Source organism: Macrobrachium rosenbergii, chromosome 29, assembly GCF_040412425.1.
Source record: "Macrobrachium rosenbergii isolate ZJJX-2024 chromosome 29, ASM4041242v1, whole genome shotgun sequence".
Taxonomy (NCBI): Eukaryota; Metazoa; Arthropoda; class Malacostraca; order Decapoda; family Palaemonidae; genus Macrobrachium; species Macrobrachium rosenbergii.
In genome coordinates this window covers 23,924,584-23,940,131 of record NC_089769.1, presented here as the reverse complement: position 1 = coordinate 23,940,131, position 15,548 = coordinate 23,924,584, and the positions used below count along the sequence as shown (strand labels likewise).

Here is a 15,548-nt window from a genome sequence, read left to right as displayed (position 1 = left end):
AAGGATGCAAAGCCTAATACCGAGGACAGGGCACGACAGAAATGTGGAGGATAGCCTACATCATAATGTACAAAGAAAGAAATGCACCATTTGGTACGATGTTTCCCTGTCTGGATACAGACGCTATTGGTTAGTCACAGTCTTGATCCTTCTAGGGAGATAGATTTATTGAAGCAATTACAGAATTATGCTACGTTCTGATAACAAAAGAGCAGTGACCGTAACAATATCTGCACAAAAGAGGGAAATAACTAAGCTTACAGCAGAGAGAATGAAGGTTGAAAACCAAGGGATAGGATAGAGTTGTAAACGATACAAATTGCCTTTGACTGCATATCTGGGACAGCAACAAAAGAAGCTCCTCACCTGTATGAAGTACGAAAGGGGGAAGGATAGGGCCGTTAGAAACCTCACATAATTCATATGACGAAAAGATCCTACAATTACATAAACTACTCTACTTACAAAAGTAATTTTAGCATATATCAGCTATGTGATTTCCACAAGTTAAAAGAAATTTTAGCGCAAAAAAATTAATAAATTCAGATAACGGGAGAATAAGTGGAGAACAGAAAAAGAAAGTGATAAGAAACATAACCAACAGGAAATGAAGGACATTAACGCCATCTTGTAGCAGTGTTGTGGAATTTATATTGCTCAGAGGTTCATTAGTGGAATCCACTTGCCATTAATACATCCTTCTACCATTAAAGTCATTTAGAATATGTCAGTACAATAATAATATTAGACCGTGCGCAAGCAAGGACTAGAGATTGCGCGCACACAATTACACTTATACACAGAAACACATACAGGCATACACAAACAAAAACTAACTAATATATATATATATATATATATATATATATATATATATATATATATATATATATATATATTATATAAATATCCATATATACGCACTCAGATACACAAAAAGAATGGCCAAACAGAAATAAAATAGATGATATGGTCCTCACAGGTTTTGTCTGTTCAGGCATCTTCAAAAAGATTTGTGTAATACTCGTATTACAACCATGACTTTTGTCTGATTCATCCATGGTGTACTTTGTATTTAATCAAGCATGTGCTGCTGTTATTATCACGTGCATTCGCGCACGCACAGACACACACACACACACACACACACACACACACACACACACACACACATATATATATATATATATATATATATATATATATATATATATATTAGTGTATATATTTAAGGCCAAATTGTAGAAAGACCAGCTTTTTACGTGACCCCAAAAAGAAATAAAAGACCGAAACGCAGACAAAAGGAATAATTTTCCCTTCCGAATTATTCTCAGCGGAAAATGGGGGACATAACGAGGGAAAAATATTTTTAATCTCTTAATAGCTTCGTCCAAAGAGTTAATTATGAATATTCAGCAATTTCGAGAATGAGTGAAGAATATTTCTGTCTCATGCCTGGTGAGGACTGCCAACTTTACAAGTTTGTAAACGATTGATGCCAAATCATGATTGAAATATATCCTCTCTCTCTCTCTCTCTCTCTCTCTCTCTCTCTCTATATATATATATATATATATATATATATATATATATATATATATATATACATATATATATTATATAATATATATATATACACATATTATATATATATATATATATATATATATATTTCTGACTCACGTCGGGATCGAACCCAGGTCTCTCAGGTGGAAAGCAAGGGCGTTACCCACTGGGCCATACAAGTCTAAAAGAAGTTGGAACCTGAGAGCAACTGCACCCAAGGAATTACCTGGGCAAGCTAACTGCTTGCATACCAGCGAGTTTTCCCCAACTTCCCGACTCAGCAATGACCCAATAGACAACATTTCATTCGAATTATCCCTTCTGGAGTGAATAAGATAGAAATCATCAACACACAATCACGTGTGGAACAGAAATAAATTTCTGACTCACGTCGGGATCGAACCCAGGTCTCTCAGGTGGAAAGCAAGGGGCGTTACCCACTGGCCATACAAGTCTAAAAGAAGTTGGAACCTGAGAGCAACTGCACCCAAGGAATTACCTGGGCAAGCTAACTGCTTGCATACCAGCCAGTTTTCCCAACTTCCCGACTCAGCAATGACCCAATAGACAACATTTCATCTGAATTATCCCTTCTGGAGTGAATAAGATAGAAATCATCAACACACAATCACGTGTGGAACAGAAATAAATTTCTGACTCACGCCGGATCAACCCAGCTCTCAGGTGGAAAGCAAGGGCGTTACCCACTGGGCCATACAAGTCTAAAAGAAGTTGGAACCTGAGAGCAACTGCACCCAAGGAATTACCTGGGCAAGCTAACTGCTTGCATACCAGCCTGAGCTTTCCCAACTTCCCGACTCAGCAATGACCCAATAGACAACATTTCATTCGAATTATCCTTCTGAGTGAATAAGATAGAAATCATCAACACACAATCACGTGTGGAACAGAAATAAATTTCTGACTCACGCCGATCGAACCCAGGTCTCTCAGGTGGAAAGCAGGGCGTTACCACTGGGCCAACAAGTCTAAAGAAGTTGGAACCTGAGAGAACTGCACCATGAATTACCTGGGCAGCTAACTGCTTGCATACCAGCCGAGTTTTCCAACTTCCGACTCAGCAATGACCCAATAGACAACATTTCATTCAATTATCCCTTCTGGGAGTGAATAAGATAGAAATCATCAACACACAATCACGTTGTGGAACAGAAATAAATTTCACTCACGCCGATCGAACCCAGGTCTCTCAGGTGGAAAGCAAGGGCGTTACCCACTGGGCCATACAAGTCTAAAAGAAGTTGGAACCTGAGAGCAACTGCACCCAAGGAATTACCTGGGCAAGCTAACTGCTTGCATACCAGCGAGTTTTCCCAACTTCCCGACTCAGCAATGACCCAATAGACAACATTTCATTCGAATTATCCCTTCTGAGTTGAAGTTGGGAAAACTCACTGGTATGCAAGCAGTTAGCTTGCCCAGGTAATTCCTTGCAGTTGCTCTCAGGTTCCAACTTCAGAGACTTGTATGGCCCAGTGGTAACGCCCTTGCTTTCCACCTGAGAGACCTGGGTTCGATCCTCGACGTGAGTCAGAAATTTATTTCTGTTCCACACGTGATTGTGTGATGATGATTTTATCTTATTCACTCAGAAGGGATAATTGAATGAAATGTTGTCTATTGGGTCATTGCTGAGTCGGGAAGTTGGGGAAAACTGCTGGTATGCAAGCAGTTAGCTTGCCCAGGTAATTCCTGGGTGCAGTTGCTCTCAGGTTCCAACTTCTTTTAGACTTGTATGGCCCAGTGGGTAACGCCCTTGCTTTCCACCTGAGAGACCTGGGTTCATCCCGACGTGAGTCAGAAATTTATTTCTGTTCCACACGTGATTGTGTGTTGATGATTTCATCTTATTCACTCAGAAGGGATAATTCGAATGAAATGTTGTCTATTGGGTCATTGCTGAGTCGGGAAGTTGGGGAAAACTCGCTGGTATGCAAGCAGTTAGCTTGCCCAGGTAATTCCTTGGGCAGTTGCTTCTCAGGTTCCAACTTCTTTTAGACTTGTATGGCCCAGTGGGTAACGCCCTTTGCTTTCCACCTGAGAGACCTGGGTCGATCCCGACGTGAGTCAGAAATTTATTTCTGTTCCACACGTGATTGTGTGTTGATGATTTATATATATATATATATATATATATATATATATATATATATATATATATATATATATATATAGAATATTCACTCATGATTTGACATCAATCGTTTACAAACTTCAAGTTACCATGATATATATATATATAATATATATATATATATATATACATGTATATATATATATATATATATATATATATATATATATTATATATTAAATGTCGTTTAGTATCCAGTTCGTTACTTCGAGAATATCACCGTGGGGGAACATAAGTGATAAATGGACTGGTATCTAAGTGTCTCGAACACTCGACAGTACCCCCTCAACGACTTCCAGTCGACGTTAAAAATTATAATTCCCCTTCGGTGATATTCCCAACTAACACGAATTGATACTAAACGACATTTGTAGCTTAATGACTATGTATAAATCACGGTGATGTGATAAAAACTTATTCATTCATATATATATATATATATATATATATATATATATATATATATATATATATATATATATATATATATATATATATATATATATATATATATATGACTTTTTTTCACATCACCGTTTCATATATAATCATAACTTTCAAAACGTCCTAAAATTATACACAATTTATATTTTGCATATCTGAATATCACTTTGATCCCGTGGGCTCGAACCAGCGACGGACACGAACTCAACCGTTTACCACTGTATTCCTGAGTTCTTGTCCGTCGCTTTCAGCCCAGAATGAACTATTATCAACTAAAAATTCCCTTCGGTAATAAGTATATTATTTCCGAGTAGAGCATTGATATTAAATATATTCATCATAAAATGGATATATATATATATATATATATATATATATATATATATATATATATATATATATATATATATACATACATATATATATATATTTTTTTTAATGAATACAATTGACCCTAAACACAATTTATATTTTGCAAATCTGAATACTACTTTTAATTCTATGTACACTATTCGTGAGGCTTTTAGCAGTGAGTATATGCTTGAATAAGTTCATAGTATGCATATGGAAATACATTTATAACAAAACGGATATCTATTAAGAAAAAATTGACGTGAATTGACCCTCTTAACTATAAATTCGAACTAATCGTGTAAGAAATGGGTTAGAGCCTTATCTGGTACAAAAACCGTCCTGTCATGCATCTGGGGGTTCATGATGTTAAAATCTGTACTCATAGCGAGCTAAAATAAGCGAACAAAAATACTTTAAGAGATGTGAGACATTCTAACATGAAAAAATCTGCATATTAAAGCATTTCCCATACAGTAGATACCACCAGTCCTGCAAGCGAGCAAAACAAAAATTACTGTACAAAATTAAAAAAACACAATTATCTTATGTCGGTTTTCATAACCTGTTTAGATCTGGGATGTAATCGCCGTAGCCTCGTAGGGTTTTAGAAAGAAAGAAATAAACAAACAAACAAACGAGCTAAAAGATCCGTTCTCCATAAATAGCAATTCTCTTTCTATTCTTCATCTCTTTCCCTTCCTCAATTTCTTTTTTCTAAACAAGAAAGAGATAAAGCAAACCACATCAAAATATGCTAATTGCTTGAATGTATGATTTCATTTCCATTTCCATGTGGCTGAACTTGTCTCCGTTTGCATATTCCTAGTGGCTTACAGTTCAACAAAAATATTCCTATATAGAGGTTCGGAAAGAGAAGCCTCGTGAATATAAAATATTAATCCACCTTTTCAAAGTCATTTTACGTATATACTTAACGATGGGATAAAAATCTTAACATACGACAATCCAATAAATGCCAAAATGCAAAGTACATTATTTACAATGAGCTTATCGTTTGAATGACTAAGATCCCTGTTTTTCGTGAAATTCTTGGTTTCCATAAAATAAACTTATCCATTTTACATTACTTTCACCCATTTATATGACAATTTAAAAAATATTTATTAAATGCTCTTTTTCACCCTGTTTATCTAAATGTTCATTCCACTTCCAATGCAGTTTTTATTCACACTGGCATTAAAAAGCCTTTAACGTTCTATCCTTCGTTTTCTGATTTTCTTTCATATTTTGCCCGACTCCCCCACCCAGCCCCGTCTCATTCATCACTCCAGTGTTCCTCTTATCATCATCATCATCATCATCATACAAACCTTAGTGGTTGTCGTGTAAACGCCGTCAGTAGCTGCGATGGTCAGAGTGTAATGGTACTGGTCTTCGTGGTCGAGGCTCCGGGCAAGGCTCACCAAACCGCTGTCCACCCCCATGTTGAATCGGCCACTGTCGTCGCCATCTGCACCATGAAATACACAAATTACTTAATTAACTAACTGATAAATAAAGGTTTCACTGAATGCAATTGTTAAGCTGCAACTACTATGGAGGAGAGGGGTTGGAGGGTCACCCAGAGAGGAATCTAGTTAACAACAAATATAAAACGCGAGGTAAGACTCTTAGAAATTGATTTTGGGGAAATACTGGTGACAATGAGATTATTTATACTGGCTACGAGCTGTCATAATGTACTTGACTCAGCTCATGGCATATACAAATACAGAGTGCAGATACCTCACAAACACTACAAAATAGATAAATAAGATGCCAAGTATCCTGCGAAAAACTACGAATTTTGGCCAAAACTTCACATTTAAAATTTTTTTTATTATTTTTGCCAATCCAAATTGTTATACAAAACGTCTGACTATCCAACACTAAAGTCATGAGGAGAAATTCGGAAATAAATGTAAGGAAATTTGAGCTAGAATATACAACAGTTGCCTTTTCCAAAGCCCACACTTCAACCTATTCCACAACGAAATATTCTAAAGTTGAGAAGCCACAGAAGTCTTAAGCGGTCGTGCATTCTACATTCCATAAGATCTACAATAAAGGCTTTTCAAAAATCATCCGTTCCTTTGGAAAGGATTTTTTAAACTCAGAAAAGACTCCTCATCTCTCACATAAGCAGGGACGTTGTATAAAAATGACCCCGACCTCTCCTGGGATCTACTTACACTGGTCCAGCTGCAGTACTATGGGTCATGCTTAAATAAGACACAGGGAGCAAATTTAACAATGATATGCATTATCTAGAACTTACACAAGGGCCAGAGTATCGCAGCGACTTGGAGTAATCTACTGTACTGTGCAGTCAAGAGGAGCCAAGAGCAGCCTCCAGTCAATTTGGATGAAAATTTAGCCAGAGCAAGGGAAATTTAGAAGAATTTAGGGAACGGCGAGAAGAAAAACACATTAAAAAATACGACAGAAATAATTTGAAGAACATTTTAGTCAGGGAACAAGAATGGGGAATGGATATTCAACAAGCACGAATCTAGCCACAGACTTCTCGCTGAGAGGAGCAAAGGCTCGAATTTTTAAAGCTGATTACAAGAGGTTATGGCGCTGGACCGAATTCCTCAAAATACCGACGACTGCTGTTACTAGGCTCTGCTAGTTCAGTCAAGTACAACCAATATAGACGTGAAACTTATCAGAAATAATGGGTCACTATATAAAAAATAATTAACTACAGTCAGTTCCACAAAACAGTGTAATATGAGTCGCAAAAATGAATAAAGCGGAGACTAGAAAGGAATCACTGGGAAAGGAAGCCGAAGACTAACACTGTTAAAGAGGAACAGCAGCCTCAGAGCAGAGCACTTGAAATACAATCTAACGGCATTTCTGAGGCTACAACAGCATTCCGTACCCGAAGAAGACCCGCGCACACTCCACAAGCACGTCGTTCACGTACACCTCTTACTGGAAATTCAAAACCCCGGAAGAAGAAGAAGAAGAAGAAGAAGAAGAAGAAGAAGAAGAAGAAGAAGAAGAAGAAGAAGGCAATCCCTTTTTCACAAAAACAGAAAGAGATGGGGAAAAAGAAGCATTTTTCCCACCAATGGAAGTCATGCCAGTGTCAAATAAGTTATGTGACAAGAAACAATTCCATTGTATTCTTGATCTTTCTATTTTTTTTTTTCCGGTCAACAGCTCGCCAGTTCCAGAGAATTTGACTAACAAATGAAGAAGCATCACGCAATTGCATTCGGGAGCTCTGACGACAAATAAACAAGAGCAACAAACAAAACAATTAAAGCCAAGACTAAAAGGAAATGTCAGATAAATGTTAGTCTCGACTTCTGCATGCAGAATGCCAAGATTCCCTCCACACAACCATTTTTGCACTTTAGACCACTGCAATATCGGCAAAGTTTGAATCATCCGGGCATCCTAACATTAATTCTATGAATAAATAATCCTAAGAATAAATATTTCTAAGACTGTGAGAGCACAATTATCGTGACTCCTCTTGACGTAAGAAAACAAAGCGTGGCCTAGCATGCAAAGGGCTTAACTGTCTCGGCTTCAATGAATCCAACTAGACCAGAATGTCTTTCGTTCGTTCCAACGGATATCAGACTTATAGAAGTACATAAATACACGAAAACAAACAACGATGCATGTGCCCAGAAATTAAACACATATACAAACAATGTATGTATCCACAAACAAACAAAACCAAAAAACAGAGAACGAAATCCAACGTCCAAACTCCAGGCAAAACGGAGTGTGACTTTATTTAATAACCAATGCTGTACCCTCTAGCCGTTCACTCAATTAATAATAAAAGTCATTGCAGCCTACGCTAAATGACCTGAAACTCTCATTTAAATCAATAGCCGAAGCTGCTGTCATATTCACACCCCTTAAAATGGCGTTAAATATACAAATATTATGAAAAGTGTTATACACACGTGTATCTGCGTATTCACTCTATACGTGTAATTACATAATCAAACGCATCTACTAATACTTGTAAACACAAACTTATATGCATCAGTTCATACATACATATATATATATATATATATATATATATATATATATATATATATATATATATATATATATATATATATATATATATATATATATATATAAGAATATATATATATATAAGGAGGACATAATACATATAACAGACAAATATATATATATATATATATATATACAATCCCAACATACTGTATATATATATATAACAGACAAATATATATATATATATATATATAATATATATATATATATATATGTATGTGTGTGTGTGTGTGCATGTTTGTATATATGTGTATCTAAAAATCACAGAAGATGCACGAGATTTTGGAACAAGCGAATACTACAGGAAAACAATGGGCAGGTCAGTACCAAGCGCTTTCACGTTTATTCACCTGTCGTCAATTTAGAAATGGTGAAAGGTGAGTAATAGAAGCAAAAACCACAAGAAGGTCAACTGTCAAAGGTAATAAAGAAAGATAATGACAGGATTGGCCAGGATTATCGCTAACTGGATGGAACAACATCCTTAACGCTGAGAACTACGAAAAGGGTTCCAATAGAAGATACAAAAAAAATTTATAAAACTAAATGCAAATTTCTCTGCTTATGTTTATCTGAAACTTTATGCTTTTACAGCTAAAAAGTTATTGGTTAAATGAGCAAAGATAATATACACTTTCTGTATTGTTACCCCTTCTGTTGTTTTAGTTTGTGACCGAAACATCAAGGATCATCTTTCTTTATTACCCTTTGATAACTAACCATCTGGTGGTTCTTACGCTTATTGCTTACTCGCAGTTTAGATACACACACATATATATGTGTGTATCAACGTGAAATGGCCTGATACTGATTCCCTGCCTGTTATTTTCCTGTGGTATTCGCCAACACACAAACACACACACATGTATATTACAAAATAACTACACAACTTCACTGTGCACATATATTCATACTACTCGTGTTAAAGGGGAGAAGAGGGGCGGGGTCTACCTATCACCTTGTGGCATTTGTGATAAAGTATATTTTGGTCAGAGCGGCAAATCACTCAAGGAGAGAGCAAGCCAGCACAACCAGAACATTCGCAGCACAACCAAGCCTCGACCAAACACTGATGGAATTATAACCATAAAATTAACTGGAAAAAAACAGATTTCATATAAAACAACAAGAATAAAACACCCAGGGTGATCGCAGAGAATGCCCTCATCAACCTCATCAACTACTAAACAGAAACGATGGAAGGAAACTTTGGGAATATTTCTGAGGACAGAATCACTCGTTAAACAATAAACCAGAGTTTTAAGAACATAAACAAAAGACAGTAGGGGATAATCCTAAACAAAGAAGGGTTAAGCTACGATCACAGAGATTAAGAAGAATGCAGGAAAAGGCAGGAGGAGTTGAAGTTCAACGGGCAGGTCATCCAAGGGATTGGGAAAGAGAACAACAGATGTTGGCTAGAGCACATAGAGACCCGAGTGTAGCTGTTATCTCCTTAGTGCATCGGTACCTGAAGATGATTGACTGTATCCATTCGAAAGCAAATAATGTGTAAAAATAAACTGTACAGTACTATGTGAATGAAAGAATCTGGAATCTAAACCATCCCGTCGTACTGAAACCTAACACGAGCAGTATGAATATATACAAATTTACACAGTACTTGCTTTCGAAGACATACAATCTTCTTCTTCAGGTACAAATGAACTAAGGAGGTAACAGCTACACTCGGGTATATCCAAGATTGTCCCTAACTGGAACAACCATACTAATCGCTAAGAATATGTAATTTTCTTTGCTGATACTTATCAACAACTTTATGCTTTTATTGCTGAAAAGTTACTGCTACATATAAGCATGTGCCGACGCATCAGTACATGAAGAAGAAGACTGTCTTTCAAAGCTTGTACTATAGAACCTAAACCATCTAGTTTTATTGAAGCCTAATACGAGTAATATGAACATAGATACACAATGATGTTGTGTGGCTATTTGGTGATATATGCATGTATATATATATATATATATATATATATATATATATATATATATATATATATATATATATATATATATATATATATATATATATATATATATATATATATATATATATATATATATATATATATGTGTGTGTGTGTGTGCGTGAAAGCGTGTGTGCGTATGCGTGTGCATATGCGTATGTGTTTGCAAACTTACTTCTGAGAGCAGATAGATAAAAGGACACATAAGAGTACTTACCTGACAACACAGACCAAATAACAACAAAGTTAACTAAATGCGATTATTCTTCGATATCGTAACCTGTTACGAGTTTAATTACGGAAAAGCTTTATGTTACGCGAGTGCCCATTTACTAACTGAATTTATTGCGAGCGTGTTCTGGTGGTTTTAAATGTTGTGAAAATCTCCTCGTCAAAACCAAGAGTTTCCCTCCACAACGAGATGGCAAGTTGTGAAAAATGGCATGAATGAAATATGAACTATACCCAAATAACCCAACGAAATACCGATATTCTATAAATAAATTTCTATTCCCTTCAAATAATGTTCGATCTCAGGCTAAAAGAAACCAAAGTGGAAAATTACCATACCATTCGTCATTCTCAACCTCACTGTTGAATGACAAACTCTACCATGAGTGGCATATCACTGATTCATCTCTAGAGTCTTAAGATACGCGAGGCAATGAGCAACATGAATCATAGAAACAGCTTCTAAAATTAACCTATCTTTTATCCATTCATCAAAAAGCCTACATTTATGGATATAAACAGGCATAACCACTCAAAACAATTCGTCTCTCAATCATGTTAAGAAAATTATTGATAACCTTCATGGCTGAGGTGGCGATCCTGATGGTTTCTTCCCTTTTTTTTTTTTAAGGTTCTAGCGTGTTGTCTCCCAAGATTAGTAGATCATAGATTTTTAGGTCGATTAGTATCTTTGCGGATGACCGTAAGCTTAATAATACTGTGCCTGTTCCAAAGAATGGCATATCTTCAGACTCCAGTAACTACAGGCCAATTTCTATTCTCCCTGTGCTCTCCAAAGTTGCAGAAAAACTTATTCTTAAGCCACACTATTAGTAAGTGGGATCTAAAGGACTGTTAACCGATAGTCAATATGCATCTAGGAAGCAATTACGTACCTGCAGTGCTCTTTTAGACTTGACATGCCATTTGCAAGAGAACCTTGATACGGGTTTTGAGTGTAAAGTAATTCAAATAGATTTTAGTGCTGCTTTCGATTTAGTAAATCACAAGGCACTTATTCATAAAATTCAGAATCTTGGAGCGTGTGGATATGTTTTGGATTGCTTCAAGTTTTCCTTACAGGTAGGCAGCAGCGAGTTGTTGTTGATGGGATCTTTAGCGAACCACGACCTATTTTGTCTGGAGTTCCACAAGGTAGTGTTCTTTGGCCAGTGTTATTTTTAGTGTATACAAATGATATGGTTGTTTGCCTGGAAAACAAGATTGTTCAGTATGCCGATGATGCAACACTTGTGGGTGTAGTAAAGTCTCCACTTATGAGAAATGAAGCTGCCCTTAGACTCAATCTTGACATGAAGCGGATTAGTAGTCGGTGGGGTATGAGGCTAAACTCTAGTGAAACGAAAACACTATTAATTAGCAGACATCGTACTGATTTACTATCCCATCCTCCCCTTCACGTGGGTGGGACTCTGCTGAAAGAGTCTGAAGTTTTAATAGTACTTGTTTTAAATTTTGACTGACTTCTTACTTTTGAGAAACATCTAATGAAAGTCTCGGCAAATGCCGCAGGGAAGTTAGGTATTGTTTGTAAGGCCACATATATTTATAACACTGATAAAATCTATGCAACCTCTTTTAGGTCATTGACCTTTCTTTACTTGTGTGGATATCTGCTTCTGCAAGAAATTTATCTCATTTAGATAGAGTAGCTCGTGGTAGTATGTTTCTGTGTCCTAACAGTAGCAGTTATGACTTGGACCATCGACGAATGTTCTCGTTTGTTAATTTTTCCTAAGTTATATTTTAACAGAGATCTTTCACATTCATAATTGACCCCAAGCCCACTTTTCATGTTGAGCACAATCAGATGAGCTGAACAGCAACACCAACATGCAGTAAATGTATTTCGCTCTCGAACTTCTCAGTTCCAGAGGTTCTTTATTCCTCAAACCGTTGGACTGCGGAACAGTCTCCCTGAGGATGTTGTGCAATTGGCACTTGAAAAGTCAAAGCGAAGATACAACGCATTACTACCCTAAAGCAATTCTCCTTGTATTTTAATAATTACTTACATTTCTATCTATTCATTTATTAATTTGTTAATTCATTTTTTTATTTTCTAATAACTGATTTCATTCTTTCTGTATTCCCTATTACCTTAAGTTTCTTCTTTCAAATGAACACCAGATTCGTTGGAAGCTTGAATTTCAAGTCAATGGCCCCTGTGGGCTTGTTCCATATGAATAGGGTTCAATTTCTTAATAATAATAATAATAATAATAATAATAATAATAATAATAATAATAATAATAATAATAATAATAATAATAGCCGAGAGGTCGGAATGGGTGGAAGAGATCAGACAATGTATGAAGCCAGATACAGAAAGAACAAAGATCCCCTCCATGAAAGCCTTCAACACAAAGAAACTAAAGGAGAAAACAAGTGAAGTTAATGAAATAATGAGACTAATACACACCACCAGTACCGCAGAAACAAATAACCTGATATATGCAGGAGCAAGACTAGTAGTGGAACTCATGGGGATACAAACACCAACATTGCCATCATAACCAACCCAACAGAAACCAAAACAGCAACCGCCTTGGAAAATGAGCCTGGAAAAACAAATCATGGCGATGAGATCTGACTTGAGTAAACTGAAAGAGATGGCAGAAAAGAGGCTAAGAAGCAAGAAAACAAGAGAGGAACTGAATGAGAAATACAAAGTACAGAAGAAGGAATTAAACACCACAAAAGAAGATATACAACAGAGGCTTAAAGCCAAAGCACATAAGATCCAACAGAGCATGAACCGCAATAAAGGATACCAACAGAACAAACTCTTCGGAACCAACCAGAAAAGACTATACAGCCAACTAAGAGGGGAAGACAACCACCAGGAAATTCCTGAAGCTGAATTAAGAGACTCTGGGAAAACATATGGAGCAATGTGGTACCACACAACAAACATGCAACATGGCTCCAGGAAGTCAAGGCAAAAGAAATGGAGAGAATAAAACAAAGATTCACTGAGATCATGACAGACACAATAAGACAACAACTAAAGAAAATGCCTAACTGGAAAGCCCCAGGCCCTGATGAAGTCCATGGCTACTGGCACAAAAACTTCAAGGCCCTACACCCACGAATAGCAGAATAACGCCAGCATTGTATCACAAACCACCATGCACCCAAATGGATGACCACAGGGAGAACATCCTTGGTACATAAAGACAAGAACAAAGTAAATACAGCAAGTAACTACAGGCCTATCACCTGCCTACTAATAATGAGGAAATTACTAACAGGTATCATCTACAACTACCTAAATGATACAAACACCATCCCCCACCAACAGAAAGGCTGCAGAAGGAAGTGTAGGGGCACAAAAGACCAGCTCCTGATAGACCAAATGGTAATGATAGTAAGAGAAGGAGAACCAACCTAAGCATGGCATGGATTGACTACAAGAAAGCCTCCGTCATGATACAGCGCACGTGGCTAATAGAATGTCTGAAAATATATGGGGCAAAGGAAAACACCATCAGCTTCCAAAAAATACAATGCACAACTAGAATACAGTACTTGCAAGCTCTGGGATAAGACTAGCAGAGGTTAACATCAGGAGAGGGATTTTTCTAGGTGACTCACTGTCCCCACTACTCTTTGTAGTAGCCATGATTCCCATGACAAAAGTATTGCAGAAGATGGATGCTGGATACCAACTCAAGAAAGGAGGCAACAGAATTAACCATCTGATGTTCATGGACGACATCAAGCTGTATGGTATGAGCATCAAGGAAATAGATACCCTAATCCAGACTGTAAGGACTGTATCTGGAGACATCAGGATAGAGTTTGGAATAGAAAAATGCTCCTTGATCAACATACAAAAAGGCAAAGTAACAAGGACTGAAGGGATAAAGCTACCAGACGGGAATAGCATCAAACACATAGATGAGACAGGATACAAATACTTGGGAGTAATAGAAGAGAGGATATAAAACACCAAGGGATAAAGGACATGATCAGGAAAGAATATATTCAGAGACTTAAGGTGATACTCAAGTAAAAACTCAACGGCAGAAACATGACGAAAGCCATAAACACATGGGCAGTACCAGTAATCAGATACAGCGCAGGAGTAGTGGAGTGGACGAAGACTGAACTCTACAGCATAGACCAGAAAACTAGGAAACACATGACAATACACAAAGCACTACACCCAAGAGCAAATACAGACGGACTATACATAACACAAAAGGAAAGGGGGAGAGGGCTACTAAGTAGAGAGGACTGCGTCAACATCAAGAGCAGAGCACTGGGGCAATATCTGAAAACCAGTGAAGACGAGTTGCTAAGGAGTGCATGGGAAGAACGACTGATAAAAGTAGACAAAGAGACCTAGAAATATACAGAGACAGGGGAATGAAAAACAGAACAGAGGAATGGCACAACAAACCAGTGCACAGACAGTACATGAGACAGACTGAAAGAACTGACCAGCGATGAAATATGGCAATGGCTACATAGGGGAGAACTCAAGAAGGAAACAGAAGGAATGCTAACAGCAGCACAAGAACCAGTACAAAATATGTTCAAAGAACAATAGATTCAAATAACAAAAGCACCCACTGGAGCCAATGTGAAAGAAACACCAGCAAGCTATCTTGCAGCAAACCAGTAAAAAATGGTACAAACAAAAGCCGACCTGAGGGAGTGATAGAAAACAATCAGGCAAAAGATCCTCTGGGACTATGGTATCAGAACAATAGCCCAGA

The 15,548-nt window shown here is 37.0% G+C and overlaps 1 protein-coding gene across 1 annotated transcript in view; it reads right to left on the bottom strand.

The window, feature by feature from the left end:
- LOC136854674 (fat-like cadherin-related tumor suppressor homolog) overlaps positions 1–15,548 on the bottom strand; it is a 723,114-nt gene that overhangs the window by 239,371 nt on the left and 468,195 nt on the right. Inside the window, 1 exon segment of the mRNA XM_067131274.1 lies at positions 5,851–5,990. Within this exon segment, the coding sequence (XP_066987375.1) occupies positions 5,851–5,990 (140 nt within the window).